Source organism: Syngnathus typhle, linkage group LG11, assembly GCF_033458585.1.
Source record: "Syngnathus typhle isolate RoL2023-S1 ecotype Sweden linkage group LG11, RoL_Styp_1.0, whole genome shotgun sequence".
Classification (NCBI taxonomy): Eukaryota; Metazoa; Chordata; class Actinopteri; order Syngnathiformes; family Syngnathidae; genus Syngnathus; species Syngnathus typhle.
In genome coordinates this window covers 12,293,795-12,317,692 of record NC_083748.1, presented here as the reverse complement: position 1 = coordinate 12,317,692, position 23,898 = coordinate 12,293,795, and the positions used below count along the sequence as shown (strand labels likewise).

General features: G+C 45.6%; 5 protein-coding genes and 1 long non-coding RNA gene across 10 annotated transcripts; 2 read left to right on the top strand and 4 right to left on the bottom strand.

Annotated features, from left to right (window-relative positions):
* Positions 1 to 7: 7 nt before the first annotated feature.
* LOC133162141 (uncharacterized) lies at positions 8 to 10,769 on the bottom strand. Of its 2 annotated transcripts, none has more exons than XR_009716184.1 (3): positions 10,645 to 10,769; positions 4,271 to 4,483; positions 8 to 1,726 (listed from the first exon to the last, which is right to left on the bottom strand). It is a non-coding gene; the product is annotated as an uncharacterized LOC133162141 (long non-coding RNA). The 2 variants fall into 2 exon arrangements; XR_009716183.1 differs by lacking the exon at positions 10,645 to 10,769 and adding an exon at positions 5,095 to 5,253.
* Positions 7,299 to 12,081, top strand: LOC133162139 (transcriptional regulator Myc-A-like). Its single transcript, XM_061291122.1, has 3 exons — positions 7,299 to 8,271; positions 9,570 to 10,047; positions 10,662 to 12,081. Exons 2-3 carry the CDS (start codon positions 9,576 to 9,578, stop codon positions 11,180 to 11,182), a joined length of 993 nt encoding a protein of 330 aa, XP_061147106.1. The 5' UTR covers positions 7,299 to 8,271; positions 9,570 to 9,575; the 3' UTR covers positions 11,183 to 12,081.
* Positions 12,082 to 13,054: 973 nt separating this feature from the next.
* ergic3 (ERGIC and golgi 3) lies at positions 13,055 to 20,118 on the bottom strand. Of its 2 annotated transcripts, XM_061291120.1 has the most exons (14): positions 19,940 to 20,118; positions 19,343 to 19,413; positions 18,752 to 18,839; positions 18,471 to 18,590; positions 18,297 to 18,393; positions 18,052 to 18,217; positions 17,828 to 17,885; positions 16,945 to 16,959; positions 16,455 to 16,486; positions 16,053 to 16,149; positions 14,813 to 14,877; positions 14,604 to 14,740; positions 14,443 to 14,498; positions 13,055 to 14,363 (listed from the first exon to the last, which is right to left on the bottom strand). In XM_061291120.1, the coding sequence occupies exons 1-14, from the start codon at positions 20,025 to 20,027 to the stop codon at positions 14,284 to 14,286; spliced, it is 1,170 nt and encodes a 389-aa protein (XP_061147104.1). In that variant the 5' UTR covers positions 20,028 to 20,118; the 3' UTR covers positions 13,055 to 14,283. The 2 variants fall into 2 exon arrangements, with proteins under 2 accessions (XP_061147104.1, XP_061147105.1); XM_061291121.1 differs by lacking the exon at positions 16,945 to 16,959.
* On the top strand, positions 15,049 to 16,010 carry romo1 (reactive oxygen species modulator 1). Of its 3 annotated transcripts, none has more exons than XM_061291125.1 (3): positions 15,049 to 15,138; positions 15,433 to 15,569; positions 15,784 to 16,010. In XM_061291125.1, exons 2-3 carry the CDS (start codon positions 15,433 to 15,435, stop codon positions 15,890 to 15,892), a joined length of 246 nt encoding a protein of 81 aa, XP_061147109.1. In that variant the 5' UTR covers positions 15,049 to 15,138; the 3' UTR covers positions 15,893 to 16,010. The 3 variants fall into 3 exon arrangements, with proteins under 3 accessions (XP_061147109.1, XP_061147108.1, XP_061147107.1); XM_061291124.1 differs by having other exon boundaries at positions 15,050 to 15,182; XM_061291123.1 differs by having other exon boundaries at positions 15,050 to 15,203.
* Positions 20,119 to 20,619: 501 nt separating the features above from the next.
* On the bottom strand, positions 20,620 to 21,845 carry LOC133162724 (homeobox protein ANF-1-like). Its single transcript, XM_061292120.1, has 4 exons — positions 21,459 to 21,845; positions 21,118 to 21,251; positions 20,940 to 21,041; positions 20,620 to 20,857 (listed from the first exon to the last, which is right to left on the bottom strand). Exons 1-4 carry the CDS (start codon positions 21,490 to 21,492, stop codon positions 20,711 to 20,713), a joined length of 417 nt encoding a protein of 138 aa, XP_061148104.1. The 5' UTR covers positions 21,493 to 21,845; the 3' UTR covers positions 20,620 to 20,710.
* Positions 21,846 to 22,881: 1,036 nt separating this feature from the next.
* Positions 22,882 to 23,851, bottom strand: LOC133162097 (B9 domain-containing protein 2-like). The gene has a single exon (XM_061291037.1). The coding sequence runs from the start codon at positions 23,506 to 23,508 to the stop codon at positions 22,981 to 22,983; it is 528 nt and encodes a 175-aa protein (XP_061147021.1). The 5' UTR covers positions 23,509 to 23,851; the 3' UTR covers positions 22,882 to 22,980.
* Between the last annotated feature and the right edge of the window lie 47 nt (positions 23,852 to 23,898).

The following is a 23,898-nucleotide window of genomic DNA, read 5'->3' as shown; positions in this document are numbered from 1 at the left end:
TTTTTTTTAATAGTGTTTTAAGTTCTGCATGTGCTTCAGTGTGCAAAAGTATATTTTATTTAATAATAATTTCTACTGTTATTACTACTACTACTACTACCTGTCTCCTTACATAACGGGGGGGACTCTGTCGTACGGACACGTGCTGGCCCGTGCAGCCAATTGGAGCTGGCGTGGCCCCACTACACGTGATTGCTCGGCATGCTCCAAGGAATGCTGCGAGTAGACGCCAAGCCTTCCGTTACCACTAGTCGAGACCCAAAATACGCATTGCAACTTGTGCGCCACATATGCACGTCTCCAAACATGCATGTAAAAAAATTAAAAAGGAAATGGTCTTTCTATGAGATGATAAATAAAAGAGCTCGTACGAATGAATGCTTTCTAACTAATGACTCAGAACAGTTTGGAAAACCCTCTTCTGAGGGAAAAACCAAAATACAATTGAGGGGGGGGGAAAAGTTGTTGAAACTATCATTAAAATACAACATCAAATGTATTTGGTCTTTCGTTGTTGTTTTTAAATATATAATTTCATTATTTCTTTTAAATGAGGACAATTTGATTTAATTTTCATATAAAATTGTTTTTAAAGATAATTTGACTCATTTTAATGTAGTTCTAAGGAAGTTAATTTGATTTTTATTTGATCTTTTTTGTTTTAGAAATGATCAATATTTTAATGTCAAGTGTTATTCAGGATAAATTAGTTTCGCTGTAACTGAATAACATATTGGTAGTTGTGCGTTTGCACGTTGTCTCACACGATTATTTGGTTTAAAATGACACAATAAATGCCTTCATTTTCACCAATTGTATTCTCATGACTATATTTTTTAAATAGAGAAGATTATTTTAAAGCTGCTTTTTATGCCAAACATGTTTGTCCCATCCCACAACGTGCTGTGTACGCCATCCATATGCTTTGTGTTTGGATGTAGCCCACAATAGACATAATAGTAGAATAGAAATATAAAGAGGCCATAATTGCAGCTTTGCAGGGAGTCTGACACATGGGAGCTATTTCTGCTGGGTCCAAATGGATTTTTATATCTCCCTAAATGGCAGCAAATTGCAACGTGATCTTTCCAATTAAAGATGGTGCTCCAGATTTGTAATAGGGGCGGAGCGGGGCGGCGGGCGGGGCTGGAGGCGCATTCTCTCACACAAAGAAGGGAGGCGGCCCAGTCAAAAAGTGGGTTAATGTGCCACCTACAGGCTGACTGACTGACTGACTGACTGACTGACTGACTGACTGACTGACTTCAGTGGGGAGCTGGCGCTGCTTCCATGTCAGTTGCAAATCTGTGGCGGCTCATGAAATTCTGCATGACACAACGTGTTCTTTGAGAACCGTGCTATGAATGCAAATATACAACTGGATTGACGTCAGAGTTGGGCTAAGGGTTAGGGCCTGAGTTGACGTTCAAATTATTTTCGAGTTAAGAGGAGTGCTAATAATGGGTTGATGTCAGAGAGGTCACATTAGGTCATATTAGCAAATGGGGTTCAAGTCCCCGTAGAGTGATAAAGATGTCTTCTAAATTTAACTCACCACTGAGAAGTGTTGCTAACAAGCTAGCTACATTTGAAAATAAATCATCTGGTCAATAAAATGAGGCGCATTTCCAAGGACGCAGTCTGTCTCTTCGACTTGGAGCGGACCGGACTGGCAAAAACTGGCAAATGCGCACAAGGAATCTTGCGCTTGCTCAACAATCAGCATCTGGTGGCAGATAAAAAGAGAGCGCATGAGCTTTCAAATTCAAACCACACAGTTTGCAGTCATAGCACAAATTTCAGCAACTCTATTCAAACATATGAGAAGATCTTTAAGGCCAGGGTTTGGATACTGCTTCCATTTCGCCTCATAACATGTACTCAGATCGGAGTTAGTTTTTAGGTCACGCATAGGGTCAGAGCCAGGTCACCAGAGGTCGGCTTTGGCTTCGGTTTAGAAGCAAGTCCAACTTCATTCACCTCACAGATGGAATGAAATGGGGCGTGAGGGGTGAATGAACCCACTTGGCCTGCTGAACAGCTAGCAGGACACAGAAGTGAGTAGGGTGGGATTGCAGCCACATAGCAGGGGTGCGTACGGATTCGTGCGCTATGCGCCCACCACTACGGTGATCTCGTCCTTATTAGGACTCTGCGTGCGGTCGGCCTGCTTGAGTTATGCTTTAATTAGACTGCAGCCTCTCACTTGGGGCCCGCACGAACCTGAAGCCGAGAGCAGGACGGTGTCTGCTCAACAAGCTCGTGGGAGTAGAATCACTTCAATTGATGGACTCTACAAATTCGAACTGGACTGACATAGAACTTCCTGTCAGGACGACGTCTCTGTTTTGAGCAAATGCCGACAAACGTGTTTTTTTTTTTCGAGACAAGCAGACGTTTTGAAACTTGACTCACGTCTGAAGCTTCCTCACTTCCCTCTCGGAAAAATGGAAAATATCAAACATGGTTCAAAATAAAAATAAATGTTGAGAGTGTGACTCACACTGATGGTTCTTCGTAGACTTTGAATAAGGAAAAAAATTCAAGGGTGCATTCCAACATTTCTACATCGAGTAATGTTGGAGGAGGTTGTTTGTTGACATGCTTACACCTGAAAAAAGACAGATCAGCTCGGCTGCTGTCATGGACTGCAAAGGTGGGGGCTGCAGTTCGGGTGCGCAATGGAGGGTTAGGGTTACATGTGGTGGAGGTTTGAGGTGAGCTGGAGAAACTTTCCTTGCCTCTGTCGCCCACCGCTTGCTCATGTGGGGGTTCAGTTAGGCTTCATTTGGGGCTCACTTGATGGCCTCACTTGATTGCAGTGTCCACAGACAACCTCTGCTGTGATTTGGTACATACGACAGACTTTGCTCTTTCAGGCTAGGGCCGGCGTGTGACGTTGAACATGCCGTCCGGAGCGGAGCTGCAGATGTTGGCCCGCCCACCGTCAAACATCTGCAGTTTTACTACGCATCCCTCCATGAACAGGAAGAAGGCACTTCCATTTCACGCTCGTGTTGGGTTCGAGGCTGGGAAAAGCGGAGGAGGCGCCAAATGACCTCTTCCGTCACGTGCCCAGCGGACGCCACGTCAGCCGCGTCGGCATGAGCGAAGGGAGGTCCCGATTTCGTCATCACGGTTTCACGTTTCATGCACTAGGAGCTTGCCATTCAGGACTCGCGCTGCGCCCCGGAGGTCTCTACGTGCCTCAGGCAGGATTGACCGGTCTCGTCCCCTGCGATTGACCGGGAACCGGTCCGGGTACCTCGAGGCCAACGTCACCCCTATAATAAAATGGAAGGAATGGGAGTCGGGGGGGACGTCGGCCAACGCATTCCCGCCTAAATTTGCAAGCGGTGTCGCCTTGCGTCCACCCGATAGCTGGTGACATGGTAGCACATTTACTTTCAGTCAGGCCTGTGGGGGTGCAGGGAGAAGCGGTGCGAAAGGTCAGCCCTCACCATTTCAGTGCTGCGTATGTGGTTAGCATACCAACTCTTAGTGTGTTAGCATTTGGTTCATTTGAAATAGATGACGTCAAATCGCTTTTTCTGCTCTGGTTTTGCTATGTGCTAGCATAGCATTTGTGAGTATTTTAGCAACACATTGTCATCTTATCAATAAATATTAAGTTGCCATAGCTGTTCCTGAACTCAAATTGCAACATCTTGTTAGCATGTTATACATTTTAGTCATTCACATATTGTAAATAGTACCTTACAAGTGTGCATAAAGAAGGAAGGGGGTGTGTTGTTGGTTTCGAGCCCAGTCGTGGAGAGAGGGAACTGCGCAGGAATGCATGTGTGCAAAAGCGTGCATGTGTACACATCTGCCAAATAGGGGAAGAGTCGAAATGTGTCTGCAGTGTCTGAACTCAGCGGCTAATGGAATACAGAAGCCAAGCGGGACAAAAAGCACTGAGGATGGACGCCTCCGTTTTGCTCGTTCAATTCAAACTGTTGCAGTCTAGCGAAACAAAGCGGTGACAACAACCGATGCCGTTTGTTACACCCATTTGTTTTCATTGACGGCAAACAGAAGACGGCTTTCGACCGCTGTCAGACAAATCAAGACTGTTCACGTGCCTCAATGGGTGCTGCTGTTCTGGTTAGCAAACAGAGTTGCATATGTTGCTTTCCAAGAAGTTCAACTGGGACTAGTTCCCTCTGCAGCGCGACGCAGAAATGTAAGCGCGCTCCGACAACGTTCCTTTTTTTTCTGGTCAGCCTAAAAATAACGTGGGCGAGTGACACCACTCCACCGCACTAACCTGGCTCTCCCACTCCAGCCCGCCTACTCCCCTTGATGGTTCCTCAAGTTCTCAGAATCCGGCTGCGGTTGTCCTGTGCCGTCCGCGGCTTCACATGCCGCTCGCATGTGCGTCGTCGGATTGGGCCGATGAGCTCAAGTCAGCCTTTCTCATTGGGGTGGGAGTTGTCTGTTGCTTCGTCGTGCCTTTGTAGCTCCTCCAGCTCTCGCAAACCTACACATAAAGACTTGAGCTTCACCACAGGGTCTTGTTGGCTGAGAGAGCGTTTAGCAGGTTAACGTTTCCAAGGCGGGGTCAGACCGATAAATCACAAAAAATACTTTCCATCACATTTATTTGATCCTCTTACACATGGGAGGGAGCTCGCCAAACAGCTGCTTCATTTTGGTCATGATTGAGCATGACCTGAGGTCAAAGTTCACAGGTAACAAGTTGAAAAAGGTACTTGAGGCAAAGCTAAGCCTTTACAGGTGAACTAAGGGAGAGGACAAGCGGCAGTATAACAGGCCAAAGTTCAAGGCATGTCTCATCTCATCTTTCTCTTTTAAAGAATGCAAACTTAATTGATCTGTTCCAGCTTGACAAAATAAAACGGAAAACAGAACTAAGAACAGCACCAAGAAAACAGTAAAGGCTTCGACATGCGGGGATGAATATCTTCGAGGCTGCCATGACACTTTTGGAGGAATTGAGTTTGGAAATCAATTAGTGATCGTTTTTATTCATCGTATTTCAATATTTTTCAGCCCGTCTATGGTGCTTTGTGCTATGTGTTAGCTAGCAGAACTAAGGTCAAAGTTGTCTGTTTTTGTTTGTCGATTTACCTCAATCGTGCATACGATCAACCGCTGCTTCATTGAGCAATAGCAACAAGAAAAATGCGGTAAGAAACGTTTGTCTAAAGTGGTGTGGCGTAACAAACCCGCAGTCCTCCATACCACTTGCGACACAGGCGGCATAACGATCAAGATAAGGCTCGCTATCATTCAGTGGCAGAAAGAGGAAGAGCGAGAGCGAGGGGTGGGCAGGGTGGGGGGTGCCCCGGGAGGCCCCTTCCTCTTCCGAGTCATGAATGAAACGGCAAACGAGAGGCTTCCCAGCAGACTGAATGGAGAAGTGATGCGTTTGCAGACTGCAGGAACATTTTGTCTCCTGCAGCCTTCCTGTTGATTCACTCTTCTCTGTGTGTGTGCGCGGGTGTCTGTGTGTGTGTGTTGGGAATATTCTCCCCCAAATATGTTAAAATAGCATTTTTTAAATTAGAGTCTCAAGCTGCCTTAACTTGGGTTCCCAGCCAGGCTTGGGGATCAGAACAATGCCTGGGCTTTGGTCACACTTGCAAATTAGGGCTTTTAATTTGGGTTTCAAGACAGAATTAGAGTTGTCCCCAATGATGGTTTCAAGGTTGGGTTTCAAGTGTGTGTGTGTGTGCTTGTATGCGTGTGTGGGGGTGCATGAGAAAAAAAGACGACAATAGAGACTAGACTTTGTGTGTGTGTGTTGGCATGTAGCTGCTGATAGCACTCTGGGGATGAACAGTGTGATTTCTGTTTACTGTTGATAGTCTGATCATCACTCAGGATTCACTTATCTGCACTAACACAACTACTGATTAACACAGTGCAACTGATTTCCTCCTAATCCAGCCCAGGTTTTTGTAAGATTATCTCAACTGGCACAATCCCCTAAAATACAAAAAAAGTTAAAGTGAATAGAAATCCATCATTCTCCCCGAGCTGTGCTGCAAAATGTGCTGATGTTTTATGACATAAGCACAGCTTGAAGTTCAAACGGTTTGACTTTTGGGCCATTTGATTGGTGGACTTTGACATACTTTGACGAACTTAATTTAACACTCAGGGCTGCGACGTTTAGAGATGATGGTGATCCCCTTGAGGGCTTCCTTCTGCTTAATGAACGTCAAAATTGTTTTTACGGCCATATTGTTTTGCGAGATCCTTCACACGCACTCCACGCTCATGTTTTCTTATAACTTCTTGTTTTAATTGTAAGAAAATCATTACCTTATTCCTTTTTTCACAACTAAGACCATTTGCGTTAGGCTTCCTGGGACGTGCTAATTGACGTCATCATGACATGCCGTCTAGCAGGCCAACCATGATGACGTCGTATGTTGGGAATTACTTCAGATGTTGAGTCAAATATTTGATCAAATTTCACATCGTATGTTGAAAAATTCTTACATTTAATCATATGTAGAGGTTTGGCTGTAATTGTGGTTGAGACTCAAATTCTGATTTCAATTGTTGCAATTTTTAATTAGAGTTTGAGCTTTGGGTATGAGTTTTAAAACAAAGATTCAGGCTTGTCTTTGTTATGGTTTCAAAAGTAGGGCTTCAAGGCTTGATGGCAGTTTAAAAAATGTTTCAAGCAGGGGTTGGAGTTAGGGTTTTAAATTAGGGGTGAAACTTCGTGAAATGTTGTGTTTCAAATTTAGAGGCGATTAGCTGACTTTGAAAGAATAATTCTCACGATAATGGCAACCACATGGATTCCTTCCGCAGCGTCCCGAGGTAAGACAGACAGACGCTTGCGATCCTGTCAAGAATTCCTTGTCAAGCTCCACCCAAACCACTGGAAGCCGTCACAGAAGCAACCCCACACGGTGGTCTCTGCGGCCACGCGCTGGGAATATTCCCGTGCTGGGGGGAACAATAGTTACAGGCCCGTCACATTCCGCGCAACCTTGGGAAATAGCCAAACCAAACGCAGCTTCTCATTTTGGTCAGCAAAAGTTAAAAAAAATAAAAGGCCAACGAAGAATTTGATGATTCAATTGTGTGGAAGAGTTCAAGTGTGACAATAGACGACTGCTTTGAACACAAACTTAGCAGCAGCCAACCCTGAGGAGACCCAAAATGGAGCCCTGCGGAACCCCTGTGACCAACTGCAGGATTCCTATAGCTTTCTTGCCAGGAAAGTACAAGGGGGAAAAAAAAAGTTGAATTTGATGGATTGAATTACAGCTTGCAAGTAGATTTTCAACAGACCCTCCTCTTCTCCTTCTTCATTGGATCGACCGGACTCGGACTCTTGAGGATGCGCTCACATTGCCTTCTCGGGAATGTAGGAAGTCTGTCATTACGCTTTGGCGACGAGGAAACTCGTAATTTGGGGGTTAAGGATGGGAAGACCGCGAGCGTTCCACTCTCGCTTTTTGTGTGTGCGTGTGTGTGGGGGGATACGCGCACGTGTGACGACTTCACGGACTATGCAACAATCCTCCAGGAACTTTAAACCGTATGCAACCGCCATTGTACCTCACCGGTGCTACCGGGCTAAAATTGTCAATGAGTGCGTTCTCATAGCTGCACTTTGGATCATTCTAACCAACCAATCAAAATCGAGTTCAACGAGTTGTGATTTATCCCAAAACGCACGTAGAGTATCTCAATTCTGAATGGAAGCAATGGCCGGGGACTCCCGGTTAAAGATGGCGACGAGGTCTGCTCGTCCACAAACAGCCGAGGCCCACTAGTGGTTATTTATCTCCATGACAGTCGGCATCTCCGCTCAATCCACGTGCGTCAGTATTCTCATTTTACCGCCTTTCATTTCCTGGAATCCCAACCCCTCGTAAGTATCCCTCCACTGGATTTGATTAGCTAGACCCGATTTGAAGGAACGATTGCACACAGACACTTTCGCCGACAGTTTTCCGGCCAACTATAAATAGTAAAGCCGATTTATATCGTTTTAGAATTGATACGTTACGAGGACGTGCACGCTTGGAGGCTCGTACGATTATTTTGGCGCGGTTTTTCGCCGCGGAGGGATACCGGCGAGTCACGTTCATGAAATAGCACTGCGGCTCCTCGGGCCACGCCTACTCCGCGAAGTAGTAGCCGGCTCGTAAAGACTTCCGCACCACGCCGCCTCAATTCCGTCGTCGCCAAGTGGTCGCCTTTGGATCTCAGCGTGGATTTATACAAGGACAATTGGTTGAACGTCCACCATCTATGTCCCTTTGAACGTGCAAGGTAAGAAGGCGTCTTTTGTTTTTGTAACGACAAGACAGTAGACGATTCTATTCTGCATATCCAAAACCCTTGTTAGGAACCGCCCATATTTTAAATTTGCTGCTATATTGAGCAAAATAACACGCGAATCCCAAACAATGGTGGGACATCTGTGTATGTTATGTGTTAGCAAGTAGATCGGCGTGAGTGTTTTTTTTTTGTTTTACAAGTTAATAAGAACAATTCCTACAGAAACAACTAATTTTGTTCATGTGCAACCTTCGCTGGTAAACGGTTGTAACAAGCTACTAAACTGTTCGACTACAGCGTCACTTTCTACTAATTGTGCGACCTCGAGGCTTGTGTCATGGGTTTAACAGTAGATCGGCGTGTATTTTCATTGTGCTAACTCTCGGACCTGGGTGCAGCACGCGCAGTTTGTCGTCCACATGGCATTTGAGCCATTGCGGAGGTGTGCGGAACAATCCCAAGAAAGCGCTCGCCTTTGTAAAATGCTGCTAAATGGCATCAAACCACGCGTTGCAAATCGGGTGTCAACCAAGTTGAAATCATTATTTTCGAGAGTCGATCGGGGTCGTGTAAATCACACCGGTTGCTCCTGCCCCCCATGCTTGCACAAGGGCGTTCCAACTCTTGGTGCAAAAGCCTCATTCGAAAATGCGCACATTTCAAACCGACGCAAATCCTGTTCCATCCTGCTAATTGTTTGTCACCTATGTTATATGTGTAAATGCGTTGAAATCCCACGTTTCCACGCCACACAAGGGCGCTCGTTCTTTTAACTCCGGGACGTGTGTGTCTGCAGCACACAGTGTGTCTTTGTTGTGCATCGCAAGCATGCTCGACATCCAAGCGCCATGTGATTGTGACATGCCCTCCACGCCCTGCAGACAAGCCGAGTGCGTTGTTTGTCAATGGCTGCAAATGTCGTGTGTGACTTGTGCGGCGTTTGCGCACTTGAGTGTGAAATTGCTGAGTCCCAGACGTGACATGCTGGGAAATTAAATTAGCGGCCACCCAGTATAGATAAGGTCCACATTAAACGATCTTTTGTGGTCATGCGATGCTAAATTGTGGCAGGAGAACTGAATTAAACTCTCTTCACAAATATGAGCACTTTGGAAATTAGTGATCAGTGAACGTTTTTTTTTTTTAAATATATAAAAGGAAAGAAGGCTTCAAGTTCTTTGTTTGCCAAAGTTTGAAGTGTCATGTCTGGGGCTTGGTCTGGAGGATCTCTGTGGAGGTTTGGGGGGGGGGGAAATGCAATTTTACATCTCTCATCACTCTCCCTGCAGGAGACCATGTACATTTTGGAAAGAAATATGGAGTGCCTGCCACAAGCCTTCTCCTACTTGGATGATGAGTTCTGCCCAAGTTTGAAGGATCTCCAGTCACCACCCGTGAAGGCGGGGTTCTCCAAGGGTGATCAGCTGAGCTTTGTGTCCGACATGCTCCTGGAGAATCATGACATGGAGCTCAACTGGAACTGCGCCTTCTTCCACTCTGATGATGAAGACTATGGCGGTGGGGGGCGAGGGCGTCCCCAGTCCCCCGTGGCGGAGGAGAGCGGAGAGGACAGCTTGTGGCGATGCCTGGCTTCCGACAAAAGCCTGGAGGAGATGCTGTCGGACATGGACGTCAGCATCTTCGAAGGGCTCGTCGGCTCCACGCTGGACGGCCAGAACGTGTTGGGGGGCTGGGAGACGGGCGAGGTCACGTCCGACTCTTGCTCCACCGGAGGAGACGTGTCCACGTACTCGTCCAGCGATTCCGGTGAGACCAAATGTTTCTCCACGTGCTTTGTAAAGGCATTGGGCGGGGTCTGAGCTGAGCTCAGTAAGTGTGCGCTCCATCCTTGAGCTCCTAATGACTCATTCCAGAGCCGACCGAGCCCTGTGGCACCGCTGACTATGAACCACACAGGATGTGGTGACCTTGTTTGTTCAGTGGCCGGTTGTTTCACTGATAATGTTTGTTTAAAAAAAATTAACCTCAAAATAAAATTGACTATGTAAAAGGTATTTTATATACTTCATTTCTTAGGGAAAAATCTAAATAGATTGATTTAAAAAAAAAAAAAAAGTAAACATTTTTTAAAAAAAAAATTAAAACTATAGTTTTACATTTTCAGAAATAAATATTGTAAAAATATTTCACCGCTGTTTTAGATTAAGATATTAAATGTAGAACGTTTTACAGTCATTATAAAAATACGTATGAATTACTGTATTGTAATTTTTACACGTTTCCTGTTATTATAACGCTAAATGCTTGTTACAAATGTCCTTTGAGGCAGCCGTGTCACTTTGAATAACAAAGATAAACTGTTGGCGTGTCACGCCTTCCAGTTGAGTGTGATGGAAGCCTTACCTTTTGTTGTCTGGCAGAGGAGGAGATCGACGTGGTGACGGTGGGGCGCAGCCCGTCCAGACAGCAGCACGACCACGACGACGACGACGATGAGGACGAGCAGCGTGTCGCTCTCCAGCGCCAACTCCACCTTGACATCCAGCTGCAGCACAATTATGCCGCGCTTCCTCCCATGTCTCCGCCGGCCTCCTCATCCAACAAGCACTCCCGCCATCATCATCATCACCACCACTCGTCGTCGTCACGACATTTGGCGGAAACTGAGGACGAGGAGGAGCGGCGTCGGACTCACAACGTGATGGAGCGGCAGCGGCGCAACGAGCTGAAGAACTGCTTTGTGCGTCTGCGCGACAACGTACCAGAGTTGTCTCGCAACGACAAGGCCTCCAAGGCGGTGATCTTGAAGAAGGCCCGGGACTGCATCCACGGCCTGGAGGAGAACGACCGCCGGCTGCGTGCCAAGCGGGACCGACTGGGCGCCAAACAGGAGCAGCTCAAAGCGCGGCTGCGGCAACTCAGACGGCCGGTCCGCTGGTGAAAAGGGAAGAGACTTTTGGACTTTGCTGTGAGCAACGAGAGCGAGTTGTTGACTTTCTCGTCATTCAGGTTTCAAAATGTTGCTGGAACTAGAACACGTATAGTTCGCCCAATTTCCCGCGTTCAACCTGCCAACATTCGGACATATGAAGAGACTGTCGTGTTTGGTCAAATATTGTCGACTGTACTTCTGCAAGTTTGAATATTTTAGATACACTTGCGCAGAGTTTCTCATCCTGCCCGAAGGGAGAGGCTGAGAGAAGCCCACTCGTTCAGGCTTTCTGTTCTCGCAATAGGTTTCTGATCCCCTGATACGGTTCTAGGCCAGAGACGCTTTCTAAACCTGTTTCCCGTCCGTCCCTATGAGAGTAGGCTCATTGTCAATTAAGTCCAAAGTGACGTTTCGGACGATGCCTTTGAGTGAGGGGGTAAAAGAAGGTGAAGGCCCCAACAGGAAAAATTGCGACTTGTTTGAAAGTAGGGTAGCATCTATTCAGGATGTCTTGTAGCCATAGCAACCAGCGATCCCTCCACTGTCAGGTTTTCTCTGATGTTTAATCCTTTCAGAAAGTTCTTTGATTGTTTTTTCAGGCTTGCTTAAAGCTCAAAGGTAGCCATAATTGATCTGATCAACACTGTGATGCTCATCAAGATATGCTGTCCTGTTGAATGGATTGTTTTGTTACCAAAGCAAACATGGGGTGTCACATACCGGACCACGGACCTCGCACCCCTTTTGAAAGTAGCCATATGATGCAATCTTCCATAAGCTTTGAAGCAGTTCCTTAATTCACTCACTGCCATTGATGACTACAGAAGTCAAAGACTTGGGCTGCCAGTGAATGAGTTCATGAAATGTTGTCTCCATTAATAGACTCAAATAAATGTTTTATAAGATAATTAGTAGTCATTTGTTGTTTTTTCCTTTTGGACTACAAATAAACTTGACAGCAACCTTCAATGCATTCAAACAAAGTGCCCCGTCAGCCAAGATGTCCTAAATTCTACTCGGACATTTAGTTACAGGAGATGCTGTATTGATTGTGGAAATGAAGCAGTTCCTTCCATCCTCATTCCTTTTCAGACATCCTAATCTTTCTTCCACTTCTCTGCCCTACTTTCCTTTGTGCTCTTTCCTTTTAGACATCCTTGGAGGCCAAAGAGGAAGTTTATGGATATGGTGGTCGGTGTGACAGAAGGCTGATGTGGAAACTATTGATCTGGTAACGGGAGCAGCCCAAAAAGAAAGAAAGAGGGTTTTCTATGCAACGTATCTGACTCTGAAAGGATCAGGATCGTCATCCAGCTTCTGCCGACCTTGCTAATGATCTGATCATTTGAATTGCGTGACATACAAAACGTGAAGGACATCGAAACTCCGGACCGGAATTGTTATCTACTTTAAGCCGAACCTAAGAAGCCGAAAATGCTCGTGACACTTTGAGTAAACATTTCGATTGCTTTCCTGACCACTCACGAGTCGGCATTACACATAAAGCCAAGCAAACATACAATTGACCGATACTGTAATCACATTTCCAGGACAAAAGTATCCCGTGAGGAATCTTCTGGCGTCATACTGACGGGAAGTTACTCAACCGCTTGAGCTATTTAAACAGGAAGCGGGATGGACACCACCGCCACCTTGTGGTGACGTATGGTACTGCACAGGTTGCAGATCAGGCATGCATTTTACCTTGATAGAAATTTGGATAAAAGCATACAATCTGCATGCCTTTGTGATATTCATGTTACCATGTTTCTGCTGAGGAGCCAAATTTGATTAACAGAGCATATGAGATCAACTCCAACTCACTCCCAGTCCCAACCAGGTTACAGAAAAAGGATGGCGAGTCAAGTTTGTTCAAAAGTATTCAAGTGAGTGGAGACTTGTGTCTTCCACATTTATTGTTTGTCATTTAAAAAACGTTTTGAGGACAATCAAAATATAAATACCCTCACACAGCGCATAGACCGTACCCACAATTTCACTGTGAAAGGGACCCCCACCTTTGTTCACACTTGAATAGTTCTCGGAGGTCTTCATTACCTGTACGCACCACCTAATAGTATGTAGGAACCTCCGTACAAACGCCGTAGGACTGCCTCGGCTTTACAGAGACGAAACTCGGGCAGCGACAACGCCAAATAGAAAGGGAGGCAGCTCTTTGCCCGTATCGTTGAGCAACATCATTTTCTTACTTGCCTGATTATTCACATATGATTCAAAATTTCCCTTTCACGCTGTCTGTCATCCTGTGTGGCCATTAGAAGGAAATCTAATGGTCTGCAATTTACTTTGTGATCTCAAGCCACACACGCTCGCATGTCGAGATGACAAAGTAAATATTGACATGAGCATTTTAACGTAATGGGGGAAACTGACTTTCCATGAAGGCAAAAAAAAAACAAAAAAAACAGAAAAGACAAATAACCCCCTCATAGGATGCAAATAAAAGGACAGGGTAAAAGGACAAAACGTAGACCCTAGCCACAAGATAGGAAGCAAAAACAAGAGACCTGGTCCAAGAGGGCGAGGGGGGCCTACATATAGAAAGCAAACAAGGCACCGAGGAAAATGATGCAAACAATTATAAATGAGAAAAAAAAGAGACAAAAGTAAGGGGCCTAAACAAAAGACAGGAACAAGACAAGAAACTCAATTAAGCGACCCAATCAGTGTATCTATCCAGTGGACACAAGAAGAGGAAGGACCTCATTAAAAGGACCAAGGCAGACGCAAAGCAAGACCAACAAAAACGACTTGGGGTTAGGGACCATGATGAAACGACATCAAGGAGCATAGCCATAGCCATGCTGCTGTTTCCATGACAACGCACAGGTGGGATGGCATGGCACACCCTCCTGCTCATCTGACTGACAGTTTGACTGTTCCAGCGGTGTCGAGCCAGCAGGGGGAGGCCTAGCGCTCGTAGAAAACCAACAAAAAGGGACACCCGGCTGATGTTCCAACGTCCTTCCCTGTCTCTCCATTCGTCTGTCCGACAGGACGACGCAAAGATGCTCGGTCCTCTCCCTGCCTCTCGACCCCCGTGCGTCATGCTCGGGGGGCCACAGGGAGACCGGCGGGAGGCGCTGTTGTTAGGAGGCCTTCCCCAGTTCTATCTTCTTCTGAATGACACGCGCCGAGTGGTAGATGAGAGAGTCAATGAGGCCGGCAACTGCGGTGGAGTAAAAAACCAGACTGCTGAGAATTCATCGCCTGACATGAGGTGGAGGTGATGGGACTTTGAGACAAACCTGTGAAGACGCCCCCGATGATGGCGCACACTCCGGTGAGGAAGTGAGTGAAAGATCTGAAGGACAATGACAACACAAAATGCATTACTTGTACTCCACGATTCTCAAAAACGATTAAGTCAAATCACAAAGCAGGAAGCGTGTGTCCACTGGACACCTACCTGTGTTTCTCTGTGAATTTCACCATCATGGGCGAGAGCTCGTATAAAACAAAAACCCCGGGTAGGCCCTGGTCACCCACCAAGCCATTGGCCACCTTTTCGTGCCTGGTGACTGAAAACTGGTTGGTTTTCACAACCTGCCGACAAGACAAGACAAATAGTACACGTCTGCATTTTGGCTCAAAATGTTGGCGTAATGAAGCACTTACCTCTCCGTCAGTTTTCAGGTAAATGGTGGGGACAATTTTGACAAAATACTGGTACATCATTGAGGCTGTGGGACAAGAAACACAATTAGATTAAGGCATTTACATTCACCTTAACTGAGCCTCCGTTACAGTGGTTCTCTAGCTAGAAATGAATGGGGAGGGGGCAATTCGAGCGTGAAGGTTGCACTACTGCAAAGCGCCACAAGGCGACGCGGTCTGCATTCCTTTCACGTTTTTGTTTCCTTTGAGCTCACTTCCGCTCTTCTCCTTCCTACATCCTGCTATGGAGCTCTGACAGATCGGCGTTGAAACGTTCCTGCGCTCAAGTACGTCTAAAATCTTCAAACGAGGAGCGACTGAAGAAGCTAACGTTAGTAACATTTTAGTCAAGGTAAAGAACATTTTAGTTTGAGCTCTTAAAAAAACGCATTTTCTTCTCAGGCCACGATACTTTAACCTGCTAATGCTATTGAGTTAGCACGCAAATGCTATTGCTAGACATTGGCACGCAAGCGGGGTCAAGCCCACTTGTTTTTTTCTGGCGAAGAACAAAGTACCGTACAATTAACTGTTGTATTGGCTGCAAAATCATATATCTATTTGACGTCTTGCTGGTCCAGATGCCCGTGGCTGTCGCACCTTACGGTCAGGGCCAGGCCCAGCCCAGCTGTTTCGACCGGGTCAAGATGGGCTTCATGATGGGCTTTGCTGTGGGCATGGCTGCCGGGGCCATGTTCGGTACTTTCTCCTGTCTCAGGTATAACATAAAAATAAAGCCAATGTAATTCTCACTAATGCGAGTATGTCCTAAACACTCATAATATTCGAGTTAGAATCATTATTTTTATGTGCAACCTTTATGTATAGTACTTTGTTTCAGACGCAGTTATGTGCTCTATGACCCATCTATTCATTATCTGAAACGCTTATCCTGACCCTTGCCGATAAACTGACGATTGACTCCTCCGCAGAATTGGTATGCGAGGCCGGGAGCTGATTGGAGGAGTGGGCAAGACCATGATGCAGAGCGGGGGCACGTTCGGCACCTTCATGTCTATTGGGATGGGCATCCGCTGCTGAGGACGACGACTCGGCTCTGCCGTGCAATCCAACAACACTTCTGGGACTTTTGCAACGGCGGCCGCATTTTGGTCCGCTCGACCTTGTCATTGCTTCCATTAAAAACTAACTAAACATGGCCGAGTGCTTAGTAGAGTTTTTGCCCTTTCGCTGAACTGACCTTGTGGCGCCGTCACTTCCGTGCCATCCAGCGGGTTCACGATGCCGGGATAATCTTTCCCGAACGAGAGGTGTTTGATCCAATGGGTCATGTTGATCTAAAGCACAGGTTATCAATATTAAGCAACCAATTCAAATAGTTCATAAAGGGTTCAATGCTTTCTGCCGCATGTTTGCAAATTTGAAAAACATCCGCTGTTTTGTGCTCATTCCCAAGCTATAAATATTGCTTTGACATCCTAATGCCAAGGAGTTTCATTTAAACCAGCAGATCTTATTACACAAAGTAGCACTTAAATACTTAGCTCTTATAGTAGTTTCCTTGCATCATATAAGACTTAAGTTCAGCAATTCACCATTTAAATGTTACATTCTGCGTTCAATCAGACAATAAGTTACTTACGTTGTCCAAGCCGAAACTCTGCAGGTCATGAACTGGGGGAAGAAGAAAGAAAAAAATCGCATATCAAAATGAATGACTTGGGACCCTATTTTGAAGAGTTCAACCAGTGGACAACTTGGAATCTGTGTGATGACTTAGCAGTGAGTTGCACATGCGGTGGGGATGCAAGCTTCCATCTTATAGTAGTCATGAAAAGTGTCCAAATTTAAATATTTATAAATTGAACAGAAAATGTCTGGCTAACATTTCAACATGAATAAGATTTGAAAAGGAGGGGGGGGGGGGGTCTGAATACCTTTGGGTTGATGAGTAGTAATTTTAGTCATTTCATTTATAGACACTCTGCACTAATACATTTAAGTGGTTTCACTGAGCACCAAACTTTCAAAGGAAGAAAATAGACAGGGTCAGTAGCAGCAGCACGTAGAAATAAACAGTCATCTTGTAATAGAATTACAAAAAAAGGTCTGCAAGGAAAAGATGGACTTACTTTCCACAGAATGCACTGCAGGAAGAAGAGAGAAGAAACACCACATGATGACTTTTGCGCAGACAACACGGCGCAAGTCATGTTTGCGCTCGCTGGGGCTGCACCGCACTCAAAGCATGCGTCGGAGTCAAATTGTACTTCAAAAAAGCTACACGGTTCTGCCACAATGATAAATTCATTCCGCTTTGTAATGTGACCGTGCAGCACCAGCGAGAAAAAAAATTGCGGGGCAACACGAAGGCTGACGTGCTTCCCGTCTCATCTCCGCTGCAGAGCACCGACGTGTCGCACAAAAAATGTGTTGGCATGAAAGCAGGAAAGTACAGAAAGAAAACAAAGAAGGCACCATTTACTTAATTGACTCACAGCACTTGAAGAGTCAGAATAAAAGGCTGAGTTTGGTTGTCTTTGAATTCAAATTGAGTGGCACCTGCTAGCCTTCACGGTGCTTTGAGTTTTCGTACTTTCCTTCACCAATGGGATGAGATGGTGATGAGGGGGGGGGGGGGCTAACACTTTGGATGTTCTTGATTGCTTTCAGTGTGGAGGCGGCCATTGCACCAGTGATCCCTCTCACATTCCATTAAGAAGCATTTTTGCTTTCCAAAGGTGCGAATTGTCTCTTGTCTATATGTGCCGCGGTATGATGGGAGGAGTGAAGGAGGGAGAATGCATACAATCAAAAGTTTCTGAACAGCAAATTCCTGCCAAATCGCCAAAGAATGTCTTCATTTATTTATTTTTTTTGTCAGCGATGTCGAGTGAAGCATTGAAAGCTGTCGCTCTTGATGGTGACCCATTGCCATTCTTACTATCTGGCCTCATTCAGAGTTCAGAAACCTTCGCAAATTGGTGAGCAGAGAAGGCTGACGGCTGTCCTTACCGTGCACGTGCGACTGCTGGAAACTTTTTCCCGGAGCAAAGTGGAAGTTTCCCGCTACCTGAAAGTCAAAATGAAACAAGCATGTGCACGAGGCCTCGTCAACAACAAAACTGAATTTGTCAAAATGCTGAAAGCCAAGCACGCTTGAGTTTTCTTCAGGCTCTCCTTCGATGGTGCATGCGCACCGAAGGAAGTTGAAATTGCGCCTGTATCAGTGTAGTTACCTTGTTGACCTCCAGAATGCCGTACACTTGGCAGCCTTCGTTCTTCTGCTCTTGCATCTTCTGCGTGAAGCCTTCTCGCTTGCACTGCTCAATGGTGTCGGCATTCTTGAAGGCCCAGCCTCGGCGCCGGTACGCCTCACGCACGTCGTCGCAGTTATTGCAGCATCTGGGCGCATTCGGGTTTTTTTCATAGGAATGGTGACGAAAGGTCCCCAAATCCGGGCGTTACATAAAATCCTCCTTACTTGAGTTCCTCCGTCTCGGCGCCGTAGCAGCTCTCGCACCGATCCGGGTCTAGCGTGCCGGGGTCAAACGCTTGGCCATTGTCAGCTTTTCCGAGTTCTATGCAGAAATTCGAGCCGATGTCAACAGTTTGTCTGGTGAAAAACTGGTTCAGTACATGGCGGATAGCATCTTACCATGTTTCTCTGCCTCCTTCGTGACAGCTTGGAGGTCTTTGTCCAGCCGCTGCTTGAAGAGGTTGTGCTCCACGTCCAGCTGTTGCTCACCGGCCACATCCATGGCGTCGATGCTGAGATCTGATGGGGGGCATTGCGGACATATGAATCTGCTCACGGAAATCTTGCTGAAGTGTATTTGAGCGTTACACTTTGAAAGAGTGTATTTGAGCCTTTGGGCGAAATTTCATCATGAACCCAAAAGTCACAAATGAAGCGGAGGTCCCGGGGGCATTACTCACAGGCGCAGGGCATGTGAGGGAAAACCACGTCAAGGTTGATCTTCAACTTGTCTCCTCGGGACGTGTCCACGTACAGTTCGGGATGCACCTGCGGGCCGACATAAGAGGACAGGTGTACCTAATGACATAGGCTCCTCTACCCCATTCATTTTCGACAGCCATTCGCGGTAGGCTTAGCTAGAGCCTCTGTGGGATACGACTCACACTTGCTGCCAAGCCCATGCCAGTTTAAACCATGAAACTGAATTGCATTTCAATTTCCTTTCATTCAATGGGGTGTGTGGTCAACTTCAGAGATCAAATCAGAATCAGCTTCATGTTTGTGCATGCCAAACAGGGAATTTGACACCGGTTGATTTCAATCTCTGTATTTTAAGTGACTAACGACATATTGGTAACATTTAAGTGAGAGATGTATTACTGCCATGTGATTGGGCCAATTATGGTCCTGTAAAACCGGTCCTGCAAAGGAATCCTGAACATGCCCAACTAAGACAGCCATCTTAAGCAGCACTACTACCACTCAAGTCAATAGAACCTCTTAAGGTGTTGATATTTATGAATTCTCCTGCATGAGAAACGTACACTCACCTCTTTGGTGAGATAATACTGCAGCTCAGAAATGAAGAGGATTAACATGATAATGCCACTGATGATTGTCACTGTGGAGAGAGACATCATTTGATTAATGAAACCCTACTTCGGAATTAAAAGACACTTTTGTTACTGTACGACTGCAATGCCTTTCATTCTGCCATTTCAGTCCTCCTAAAAAAAAAGACAGCTTTAATGCCCTTTTCGGCAATTCGATATCGATTATGCAGAGCAGAATGTCGAGTCCTAAATAGGGGGAAAGACCCCAGAATTCCAGCTTTATATGGACGGCGTGGTACTTTTCACACAGAATAAACACACGAGAAAGCGCTGAGGGAAATGGAGACTTTAATATTCAGCAGCCCCTTTCTGTATCGGTACCTTTCACACAAAATTAGCACAAGCCTGTAACATGGTTCATCTATTTGTGACTCCCGCTGTGTATGCGGTTAAACACAAAGGTTGACGTTGAAAACAATGACTTATAACAAGTTTGACTTGGAGATTAAACGCAACCGGCTAGCCTTGTTGTTAGCCGAACCAGCTAGCGCGGCAAATGACTGTTTCTCTCTCGGGCAAATTGAAGCCTCTCACCGGTCGCGCCGCCCCAAGTCTTCACCCGAAAATCTTCCAGAGTCTTGGGATAGGCGTCAAACTGTTTGAGCTTGTTGAGTGTGTCCATTTTCCCTATCGGAAACCACAAACCACTGACACCGACACAATCGTAGCACTCCGATCACAGACATCGGTCCTGGGGCTTCCACTTCCGGAAAAATGGGCAAGACCCGTGCGTGTGGACCAATTAGAGAAGGACGCGTTAACCGCCACCCCGCCCCCTAGAATGTTGGTTGCGATCCAACGCCGGCAGACTATAAATGAATGAAAATATAATAAAAGAAAGAAAATTATTAAAGAATAATAATAATAATAAGAAGAATAATATTATAATAATAATAATAATTAAAGAAAAACAGTTGTTTCAAAATATGGACTATACTATAGCAGACTATAAATAAATTAAAGAAAATACAAGAAAAGAAAATGAAAAAAGCCATGATTTCAAAATAACTATCAAATAAAAATCTAGCAAATTTTTTTTTTTCAATTCTGCTTTGTTTAGCTCAGAAAGCAGAGGCACAATCACATATGCGCGCACGCACATGCACGCACGCGCACGCACACACACTCGTGCGCGCGCACACTGATCCAGTGTAGATCAATACGTATAGTAGTACTCCAAAATGATCAAGTGTAAACAGTTTAATCATGCTGGTCACACAACAGTTAGAAAACATGACAGGTATGTATTATTACTAATTATGAGTTAAATGGTGGTTTGTATATGAATGGATTAATGGAGAAATGTCATTCCTCAACTTCAACCTTGAGATCATCTCTCCTCAGCTGATCAATGACTTTCATCCCAAGATGAGCCACGGCCGATTGAACCATTCTTAGTCGGCTTTCTCTGAGGGATCGTCTTAATTTGGCCCGTCGGTTCTGAAACCATATCTATAGTGTAGAAGGGGGAAAAAAGTCGTTTTTTTCTTGCATATTCTGTGTGTGTGTGTGTGTGTGTGTGCATGTTCCAAACCTGTATGCGGTCCTCATCCAAATCCAAGCTCCTGGCCAAATGTTCCCTCAGGTGGATGCCTGGATAAGAGTTGACCTGAAACACTGCTTCCAGAACATTCACCTAGCCCACACACACAAACACGGTCAAGACAATCCATAATCTATACGCCCAGGCTGCTTACGGGTCCCTTGATTACTTGGCTGCTGGTGTAGGCAGTCCGAGGTCGGCGTCCGACGTACCAGCTGGACGTCAAACTCTGAATGCTCAAGCAGGGAGGATGGTGACCGTGTTCATGATGGTGATCCTTGTTCTTCTCGTCTGACTCTGCCTCTGCGTGAAAACAGTAAACCCATAACACAAGATGCTTCCAGGCTTTGTTTACACATACACTGTAAAAAATTTCAGATTAGTTGGGCAGATTAGAATTAAATAAATCTGACTGGACGTTGCTGAGCAAATAACAGACTTTGCTGCGTTCCGTGTGAAATATACTGTAGCAGGTTTCTTGGATATCTGTGTAAAACTGGCTTCACCCACCTGCTGTCTGGTCCCAAGGTCTGTGGAGTTTCATGCCTCTTCCTGCTCGTTTGCCCACTAAACCTAAAATGCGCTCGATTGAAAACTTTTTCAGAGTCGATTTTTACCGATTGGTAACGCTATAAAATCAATACTATTTTGAGTTCATTGTACATGTTTTCCAAAATATGCAATGCTCTCCCCATGTAAAGCTCTTGGCGACTTGAGGATGTGTGAGGAACGTGTGAAGAAGCGCTGATGACATGCCTCACGCTGAAATGGAAGGGGAAGGATTTATTGAGACTGGCTGATGACCAATAACAATGAAGACATGTTTGTTTCCATGTGAATAAGATTCCCCGGGGTTCCGGCTAATCCGGCAAGGGTGTGTGAAAGACAACGCATTTACATTCTTAGTGGGTTTAGTTCAACAAACTATTAGAGCTACAACACGGGGTCAGAGGGCATGCTAATCTGCATTTGTTCCGTTTTGCACGCAGTGACAAATACAGAAGTTGTGCTGGAGAGGTCACTTTCACACTATTTGTGTCATTAAAACTGTTTTCTGTGTTTCATTAGCTAACGTAGCAGTCTATGTTGCTTAGTACTCTTGTCAAATACGCACAAACATGCAGCACGCTCGCCAGATTCAAGTCCAAGTTGCTCAATATTGACTCACTCCGAGAGTCCCATTGAAATGAACAAAAAATAGGAGGTAGAATTTACAAAACAGAATAGTCAGAGCATTGCTTAATGGAAGCAACACGCCGGCGCAATTCAAATCAGCCAACGAGTTCAGCGTTAATGACGGCCAATACGAGCGATCCAGTGCTAATGCTATTAGGCTAATCTGCACGACGTTGTCATGCAGATGAAGTCTCGTAGCATGTGAATGCAGGATGAAGCAGCGGGGAGGCAAAGAATCTTTCAGGAGAAAATTGGTTTCTAATGAAGGCCCAGAGCGGCTTTAAACCAACAGGCACACTTGTTTATTTGATCCTCACTGCCAGTAAAGAAAGCCGGGATGGACAAATAGAGGAGGAGGGAAGGCCCACCCACCTTTAATGAATTGAACAAGGTTTCAAAACAGGACAGAAGTTCATATGCGGCTTTCAAAATATGGCTTCTTGTCATATGTTGAACAACCTTAGGGTTTCAAGCCAGAGTTTATGTTTTAATTTAATTTTAAAAGATGATTTGTAGCCAAGGTGAGGCTTAGGTTTTAAGTCAAGTTTACCAGACTAGGTTCAGGTCTCAAATGAGGGGTTATAGGCTGGGTTCAGGTTCCAATGTCGTATGTAGTTCCAGGCCCATTTATACATCCTTATTTATTTGCGTAAATATTTGCTGTAGTTTAAATAGTGTACGTGTATTCTTTTAACGCAGCCTGCATTCTTGTAGGCCTTGGTGGCGATCGATTGTTACATTTTAGTAGAAGCAGCAGTCAACATCCAATCAGTTTTTTATTATTATTAAAATAACAAAACAGTAGCAACGTTTTGAGTCGAAGTGCAAAAAGGTAGAAATGTGGAAGGTTCTTTTGTTAACTCTCCACTCCATGTTTGTCAAAGTTTCTCATAATAACGCCGAGCTCCAGCTTCACGGTGCCCATGGTCTCGGTGTGAAGTCTGTATCTATCCGCTCCGCTGTAGATGATGTCCGGGCTGCGGAGTTGCGGGCCTCCGCCGACGAACATTCGCGACAGCTGCTCCCACCACGAGCCGAGCGGCCTCCAGGTGCCACAGCTGATTCTGTGATGCCCGGGGCTGGAGGGGACGTGACAGTAGCCGTATCCGAGTAGCTGGCATCGGCCGAACGAGTCCTGGTGCCACACCTGGAGGTGAAGCTTGGGCCAGCCCTGGAGCCCCTTGGTAGCGTAATGGACGTCGATGGGGTGGCTCCAGTACGCCGTGTCTCCCGTCTGGGGGTCGTCCACCTGAGTCTGACCCTGCTTGGAGCCCGAGAGCAGACGCCACGCTCCTCCCGTGTGAAATCCCCATTTGCAAAAGAGGCTGTTGTGGGGGAAACCGGCGGCTCCGACGAGCTGGCCGATGATATGAACCTCCGCCATTTCACCAAAAAGACGGTTGTAGCTATTAGCTTAGCATAGAAGCTTATATCTCCACGGCAACCAAGACTTTGTTTCCCCTCTTTGAATTCTGTCAGGCGAATTTACTTCACCACTTAGATGAAGCCCCCAGATGCACAAGAAACGAATTTGTGCAATATATGACGCTGATAAAAAGAGTGAATTTGTCGTTATCTCAGATAATTTTGCAGTAGACTAGTGTGAAGAAGGAATAGCTTTCCTATAAGACAAAAGGGATGATGAATTTTTCTATTGACGCGAAGGCAATTCCATTTTAACTGCAGCGCCACATCTCTGGGAGTTTGACAAATTGCATTCAGTTATAATAATAATAATATAATAGTAATAATTAGTCCGGTCATAAATAATCTC

What these genes read in the sequence shown, in the direction of transcription:
- LOC133162139 (XM_061291122.1), top strand. Translation starts at nt 9,576, where the DNA reads ATGTACATTTTGGAAAGAAATATGGAGTGCCTGCCACAAGCCTTCTCC. An exon ending in GTACTCGTCCAGCGATTCCG is followed by an intron (nt 10,048 to 10,661) that starts GTGAGACCAAAT and finishes GTTGTCTGGCAG; the next exon opens with AGGAGGAGATCGACGTGGTG.
- LOC133162097 (XM_061291037.1), bottom strand. Translation starts at nt 23,508, where the DNA reads ATGGCGGAGGTTCATATCATCGGCCAGCTCGTCGGAGCCGCCGGTTTC.
- ergic3 (XM_061291120.1), bottom strand. Translation starts at nt 20,027, where the DNA reads ATGGACACACTCAACAAGCTCAAACAGTTTGACGCCTATCCCAAGACT. An exon ending in ACCTGAAAACTGACGGAGAG is followed by an intron (nt 14,741 to 14,812) that starts GTAAGTGCTTCA and finishes TCTTGTCGGCAG; the next exon opens with GTTGTGAAAACCAACCAGTT. An exon ending in CATCGGGGGCGTCTTCACAG is followed by an intron (nt 14,364 to 14,442) that starts GTTTGTCTCAAA and finishes ACTCCACCGCAG; the next exon opens with TTGCCGGCCTCATTGACTCT.
- LOC133162724 (XM_061292120.1), bottom strand. Translation starts at nt 21,492, where the DNA reads ATGAAACTCCACAGACCTTGGGACCAGACAGCAG. An exon ending in CTGCCTACACCAGCAGCCAA is followed by an intron (nt 21,042 to 21,117) that starts GTAATCAAGGGA and finishes TGTGTGGGCTAG; the next exon opens with GTGAATGTTCTGGAAGCAGT. An exon ending in TGGATGAGGACCGCATACAG is followed by an intron (nt 20,858 to 20,939) that starts GTTTGGAACATG and finishes TCTACACTATAG; the next exon opens with ATATGGTTTCAGAACCGACG.
- romo1 (XM_061291125.1), top strand. Translation starts at nt 15,433, where the DNA reads ATGCCCGTGGCTGTCGCACCTTACGGTCAGGGCCAGGCCCAGCCCAGC. An exon ending in GGTACTTTCTCCTGTCTCAG is followed by an intron (nt 15,570 to 15,783) that starts GTATAACATAAA and finishes ACTCCTCCGCAG; the next exon opens with AATTGGTATGCGAGGCCGGG.